We start from the raw sequence: 7,330 nt of genomic DNA, 5'->3' as shown, positions 1-7,330 counted from the left end.
AGAGAGAGAGAGAGAGAGAGAGAGAGAGAGAGAGAGAGAGAGAGAGAGAGAGAGAGAGAGAAACGGTGAACTGGTGAGCAACAGCAGTGAGAATACAGGTAGTCCTCAACTTACAACAGTCTGTTTAGTGACTGTTCAAAGTTACAACGGCACTGAAAAACGGGACTTAGGACCATTTTTCACACGACCGTTACAACATCCCCATGGTCACATGATCAAAATTCAAACGCTTGGCAACTGGTTCATATTTATGACTGTTGCTGTCCCAGGATCACGTGATCCCCTTTTGCGACCCTCTGACAAGCAAAGTCAATGGGGAAGTCAGATTCACTTAACAACTATGTTACTAATTTAACAGCTGCGGTGATTCACTTAACAACCGTGGCAAGACAGGTGGTAAAATGGGGGCAAAACTCATTTAACAACTGTCTCGTTTAACAAAAGAAATCGTGGGCTCCACTGTGTTCATAAGTCAAGGACTACCTGTAGTTAATTTTGGTAGAAAAGATGTACAACATTATTGTAGTCAGCATAGATGGGATTGTTACCATTTTATGCTTAAAATGCTGGGATGTATGTTTGATTGCTTCTGTGGGACATTCAACTCTGTATCTCCTTACCAGATTTCTTTGAATGGGCGTCATTGGTTGATTTGTTAGCTTGATTATGAGATTTGCAAAACCCTGTTCAGCATAAACATCTCTTCTAGCGACATGTATGTCAAAAATTCAGTAAATCCTGATTCACTGAATTTTATAAAATTAATCCTCTTTTGATAAGTGTTAAGCCGAATGCCCCTAAATCCTATTGGTATTGAGGTCACTCAAGACAGTTGGAAACATAGCTCCTTGCTTCGCATCTTGGCTTGCTTTAATCTCAGTTTGGCTTAATCTTCTGAAAGCGATCAGCTTTCTGAACCAGATGGTCCTCTTTGTTGTTGTTAGTTGTGAAGTCGTGTCTGACCCATCATGGACAACGTTCCTCCAGGCCTTCCTGTCCTCTACCATCTTCTGGAGCCCATTTAAGCTCACGCCTCCTGCTTCAGTGACTCCATCCAGCCCCCTCATTCTCTGTCGTCCCCTTCTTCTATTGCCCTCAATCTTTCACAGCATTAGGCTCTTCTCCAGTGAGTCCTTCCTTCTCATTAGGTGGCCAAAGTACTTGAGTTTCAACTTCAGGATCTGGCCTTCTAAAGAGCAGTCGGGGTTGATCTCCTCTAGGGCTGACCGGTTTGATCGCCTTGCAGTCCAGGAGACTCGCAGGAGTCTTCTCCAGCACCATAGTTCAAAGGCCTCCATTCTTTGGCGCTCAGCCTTTCTTGTGGTCCTACTTTCACAGCCATACATTGCAACTGGGAAAACCATGGCTTTGACTATACGCACTTTTGTTGGCAGGGTGATGTCTCTGCTTTTTAGTATGCTGTCTAGGTTTGCCATAGCTTTCCTCCCCAGGAGCAAGCGTCTTTTAATTTGTTGGCTGCAGTCCCCATCTGCGGTGATCTTGGAAGATAAAATCTGTCCCCTTCAGTTCCCCCCAAAATCTCACATTTTTCAAATAGATACAGACTGACTGAAAGCACCCAACCCATTCAACCTGCATCTTGATTTAATTCCTTTTGGGGATTTGCACAATGCATGGACTGGTAAAATAACCAAAAAGCTGAGTTCCAAGTTTTTAAAAAAAAACTTAACCAGTGTTAATACTAGCCTAGTTCACATGTTATGCTAAAGCAGACATTAGTCCTTTTACTGACCTGGTTAAGTAGATTGTATGAATGCCACCCTTTGTTTGCCTTGGAACTTGCTTCTGAGAAAACAAACTGATTTGTGATGAGTAAATGGAAGCTTATATCACACCCGAAGAACCGTTGCAAATTAAACACTTAGCAGTCAACCTGCACACCCATCACGCACGTCCCTGCTCCACTTCTCAGCTGAGAAGATCCATAACAAGAACATTGCTGAGATGGGCTCTTCAGATCTGGTCACCCCAATCAACCTTGCACCCTCGTTTAAGAAGGAAGAAGGATCCCAGGGAAGTTTTGGCAGCTTGTGTAAAAATAATCTGCTTCCATTTTGGGTGAGTGCAGGCCGAATGTTCATACCAGCAAAGCAACGAACTGGAAATGCCAGCCAGAATCCATTGGCCGTGGCCCTGCTCTTTGCACACCTCAGCCGAACGAAAAAGCTTATTTGGATCACATCCATCTTTTTCCCCTTTGGCTTGTTAGAGTTCTTGGAATTAATAAAGATAGGAAATTATTCTCATTCTCTTCTGGAATTTGGTTCGAAAACATAGGGGGATGCGTGAAAAATGGCAAGGGGAAAGCGATTCCAATGATAAATATTGCTGCCCTGCTGAAAATCTCCCTGCAATTTTTGGTCTTCCGGTTTTTGTCTTTCAAGAACTGCCGTCAGAGACTGCAACCACTTTTCTCTGCATTTCTGTCTTCAATGATGTTACGACTTTTCACTCAACTCTCAACTCTTCATTTTATATTTACTCTTTAATTCAGCCAGGTTGGCGGTCACAGAACTAACCAAAGCAGACAATCGGACACTTTACTAAGAGTTTTAAACATGGAATGAAACCTGGATACATGTAGTTCTTAACTGATAGGGAGAGCAGTCTATATCCTTCCTTCCTTCCTTCCTTCCTTCCTTCCTTCCTTCCTTCCTTCCTTCCTTCCTTCCTTCCTTCCTTCCTTCCTTCCTTTTCTTCCCCCCTCCTCCATCTAGATCAAACTTGGTACATGTTTCTGGTAGAGGCTGATATACCAGCAGATGTTGGGATAAAGATAGGAAATTATTCTAATTCTCTTCTGGAATTTGGTTTGAAAATATAAGGGGATGCGTGAAAAATGGCAAGGGAAAGCGATTCCAGTGATAAATATTGCTGCCCTGCTGAAAATCTCCCTGCAGTTTTTGGTCTTTCAGTTCTCGTCTTTCAAGAACTACCATCATAGACTTGCAAACCGCTCTGTGTCTCTCCACATTCACACAGCATGTTGTTATCCACTAACAGCCTCCACTTGAGCATATTGGTTTTACATTTAGGGCCTTTGACCCTCAACCTGTTCAGGATCTTCCAAGTAATATAAAGGAGGTCAGAGATCCTTCAGCCAGATCCTCCTTTAACATCATTCCTTGCTGGATGGTCTTCTTCCTCCATCTTTGAATTCAAAGTTGTTCTTGTCCATATCATTTTTTTCCCCTTGCTTCAACATGAACAAATGTACCGATCAAAAGAGAGAGAACTAGGAAGATGAAGTAAAAGTGGAAAAAAATCTGGATCTCAATTGCCTGGATCCATGTGGGAGCTGGACTACAAAACCTCTGGAAGATATCAAATTGCCCTTTCCATTATAGGACTGCATGGTGTCTCTGAAAATCTCCCAAGGGCGGCAGTCTTCACAGTATCTCACATAAGGCCCTTAATTTGGTATTGGAAATTCAGCCATCATTAAAATATTAGCTAATGAAATCACCTGGGTTTGTATTATAATAAACCAAAAATTGACTATATTGTCGGAATGCCAAACCTAGGTTTGTAATCGATTTAAACCTGTTGAGTGAACCCAACTTGAGTTGACATCTGGAAAGCAATCTTGGGTTTTTGTTTTTTTTTAAAAAATCCTCTCGACACATTTTGTAAACGAGACCGATTTTGCATTTATTCCAGAACTTCACTTTGACCCGAACGGTCTGCACTTGTTATGTTATTAATTATTTTAATTAATACAGGAGTTACTTTTTGCAAAGGAGAAGATTTTCCATGGAAAAAAAAATCTAACGGTGGAAAATTTTGCAACCGGGGAAAAAAAAAAAAACCAAACGAAATTCAGAACATTTTTTTCATTTCGTTTGAGAACATTTCTTCGGAGAAAATATTCCATCTCACATTGCTGTGGCTGGATGGAGACCAAACATGTTGGGGTCACAGCTAGTTTTGAGTTGGGGACAGTTTTGGACATCCGGAACCAAATCTGCTGCCATTATTCTGTGTTAGGCTTGGAGGAAGAGAGACAGGTAAGATATGCAAAAGCATGCAAATAATCCTTTAATGTTAGTTTGGAGGACGCAGCACTTCCACAGTCATGAACCATGCAACTTGATTAAAATTCATTTAATTAATGATCATCAGAAGAACCGCTCCTGTGGATTATCAGCGCTCTCCAATTAGCTCACAAATCACATGCACACATGTAGGCCCCAAAGGCTTATTCTGGATGCTTTCCCGCAGCCAAGTGTTAATTACGGCTTCCGAGGTAAGGCCAAAAACTTACTTACATTTTCCTGGTTCTGTTTTGCTTTCCTCCGTGAAAATGAGGCAAAGCAAACAGGCACAAATCAAGCGGACATGTTCCAGATTCCACTTTTTCTTCATGCCGGCCATCGAGGAAGGGGAAGTAGATGATCTTTTGATGTAAAAAAAAAAGTGGTGCAGTTCTAGGAGAGGAAATATAGTCTTATTTAGAATGGACCCTGCTCTTCAAAGTGAATTCTTGCAAGAAAATTAGGCTGATATTGAAAAATGGGTTCAACCAGGCAAAGGAGACCAAACCGGGTCTGTAGGGATTTTGTTCTGGTGCAGAGTACCAAAAGAGGCGCTTTGCACGTTTTTATGTGCTGCAAAGTGTTTTGGAATACACAATGAGCACAGTTGCACTTAATGCTCCCCCCCCCCGCCTAGAGGACATTGGGGAGAAATTAATTTAATTGGCATTTGAATGGGAGGCTTATCTAATTTTACTTTGAAGCAGTCCCCCAAAGGGTATACAGCAAGCACTGGAAATCTTCAATTCTCTATACGGTATTTGTAATGTAGTTTTCCAAATAACAATTAGTTAAAATGGAAAAAATCTGAAAACATTAGCATTGGGGGACATGATGAACAAAATGCATCCAAATTGTTTGAAAACTGAGTATATGGACCATGAAGTCGCAATATAGCCTGCCTGGAGAAATCTGCATCACATGGAACTTAAAATAACAGAATTGGAAGGGACCTTGGAGGTCATCTAGTCTAACCCCCTGCTCGAGCAAGAGATGCTAAACTATTTCAGACAAATGGCCTGCTGGTCTCTCCTTGAAAGCCTCTGGCGATGGGGCACCCATAGCTTCTGAAGGCAAGCTGTTCCACTGGTTGATTATTCTGTTAGGAAGTTTCTCTTTAATTCCAGATTGCTTCTCTCCTTGATTAGTTTCCATCCATTGTTTCTTGTCTGACCTTCTGGTGCTTTGGAGAATAAGTTGATCCCCCTCTTCTCTGTGACAGCCCCTCAAATACTGAATGCTGCTATCATGTCACCCCTAGTCCTTCTTTTCATTAGACTAGATATTTCTAGTTCCTGCAACTGTTCTTCATATGTTTTTAACCTCTAGCCTCCTAATCATCTTTGTTGCTCTTCTCTGCACTTTTTCTGGAATCTCAATACCGCACCACATTTGCTCTGCATTTTTAGAGTAAAATCATTTCAAATTCAGTGAAACAATCCTGAAAGATCTGTTCAGAATGAGACCTGAGAGAAGATCAATTTCATAAAATCCAAGAAAATGAAACTGACATATCTGTTGGCCACTGTAGCAGATCTGTCAGTTTTCCACCCGTTTATAATCTGGTTTAGCATTACACCGTTCTAGAAATTATGCATTTCTTTTTAACGAGGATGTGGCTGGCTGAATCAAAGAACATGATGGCACCCCAAATGCTATGTACCCAACTAACTGGGTAGACTGGTGGCTGAATCTTAATTCAGATTTAGAAATTTGGCCAATATCTTCAATTGGACCCACAGAGTCTAGAGCATGATCATATGGTCTCTGTAGATCAGGGGTAGGCAACCTTGGCTCTTTTATGACTCGTAGACTTCAACTCCCAGAATCTATTCAAGCATCTGCCAGCTCAGTGTTTTGAAATTTGACAACCTTAAGATGTGTATTTCAACTCCTAAAATTTCTCAAAGATGTCCTTGACCATAATATGTTGTTTTGTTTTGGTTTTTTTGCTTGGTGAATAGTGTAATTAGCCACAATTTAGGACAGGGGTCTTCAAACTTGGCCCTTTTATGGCTTGTGGACTTCAACTCCCAGAATTCCTCAGCCAGGCACACGTGCCTGGCTGAGGAATTCTGGGAGTTGAAGTCCACAAGCCATAAAAGGGCCAAGTTTGAAGACCCCTGATTTAGGAGATGGGCTTGGTTGATTGGGCTGACTGCAGTGGTGGCCTAGAACAATGTGCCAATACATTGTTGTTGTTTCGTTGGGGTTTTCTGGGTTGTGTGTACCTCATCCGAGACTCAGAATTGTTTTTTTTTTTTAAAAAAAAAAAAAAGGAGAGAGAAAACAGGAGACCTAAAACAATCAGGATTTTTTTTTAAAAAAGGTCCGTAACTCCTCGTCTCATCTGGAAAACAGTTTGAATATTCAAAGTAGCCTTTAAAAAAAAAAAAAAAAGAGTCATATTTGTTAGATTCAGACTTCATGCCAAGACATAATTCCGAATGTAAAATTGCAATGACCTGATTTATTCAAAGTACTTTAACTGAACGAAAGAAATTCTATTATGGTTTATCTGGATGGGTGAGCTCACCCCAAATCTAAACCATGGTTGGAATTTCATCGCAATTCCAAAGGCAGGAGACAGACACACATATCTAAGCTGAACACAGAAGCCTTCCTTGTTGGATCTCAGCCTCTACCTGAGTATTACCAACTTAAAGCAAGATGGTCTAAGTAGGGCCACGAGAAGGCAAATTGAAAGCTAATTATTTGAGCAAATATATTTTTTAAAGAGCAATGTAGCCACATACGCTTTGTTTTGGAATGTCAGAGGCATCTTTTCATTCCAAAAGGAAGGGTAGCTTGAGGTCAAAAATGTTGTGAGAAACCACATTGCCAGGACACACAGCTGTGACTGCACATAACCCATTGGTTCCTTTTTTTAATTTGAAGTTTACCTCTTTCAATAAAGCACCATAATTAATTTTTAATAGGCAACATGCATTCTCTTCCCTGCCCTTGCTGGGGAAACATATTTTTTAATTTCTCGGTCTGTTGTTGTAACTATTTTGCCCTTTTCAATTCATATTCTCTTTCCTTGAAGATCCGCTAAAATCCAGGCTAAGCATTTGCTTTAAAAAAAAAGGGGGGGGATTGAAAGGACTAGAGAGAACAGCAAAATCAGGAGGGCATAATGGGAAAAGCCCCACACTATGAAGTGTGTCCTTGAACAAAGACTTCCCATTTCCCTTCTCATCCAAGAAGCTTCTTCAATTCTTTTTATTTTTAAATTTATTATTTTATCATAGAAAATAAAATACAAAACAGTA

The 7,330-nt window shown here is 40.8% G+C and overlaps 1 protein-coding gene across 1 annotated transcript in view; it reads right to left on the bottom strand.

Moving 5' to 3' along the window:
* CHRDL1 (chordin like 1) overlaps nt 1-4,395 on the bottom strand; it is a 24,875-nt gene extending 20,480 nt beyond the window's left edge. The window contains exon 1 of the mRNA XM_029285574.1: nt 4,290-4,395. Coding sequence (XP_029141407.1) covers nt 4,290-4,395 — 106 coding nt within the window. The remainder of the gene's footprint in view (nt 1-4,289) is intronic.
* Between the last annotated feature and the right edge of the window lie 2,935 nt (nt 4,396-7,330).

This window comes from Protobothrops mucrosquamatus, unplaced genomic scaffold, assembly GCF_001527695.2.
Source record: "Protobothrops mucrosquamatus isolate PMUCROS unplaced genomic scaffold, P.Mucros_1.0 scaffold1870, whole genome shotgun sequence".
NCBI classification, from domain to species: domain Eukaryota; kingdom Metazoa; phylum Chordata; class Lepidosauria; order Squamata; family Viperidae; genus Protobothrops; species Protobothrops mucrosquamatus.
The sequence above is the reverse complement of the archived record's forward strand: the minus strand, read 5'-3'. Positions and strand labels throughout refer to the sequence as shown.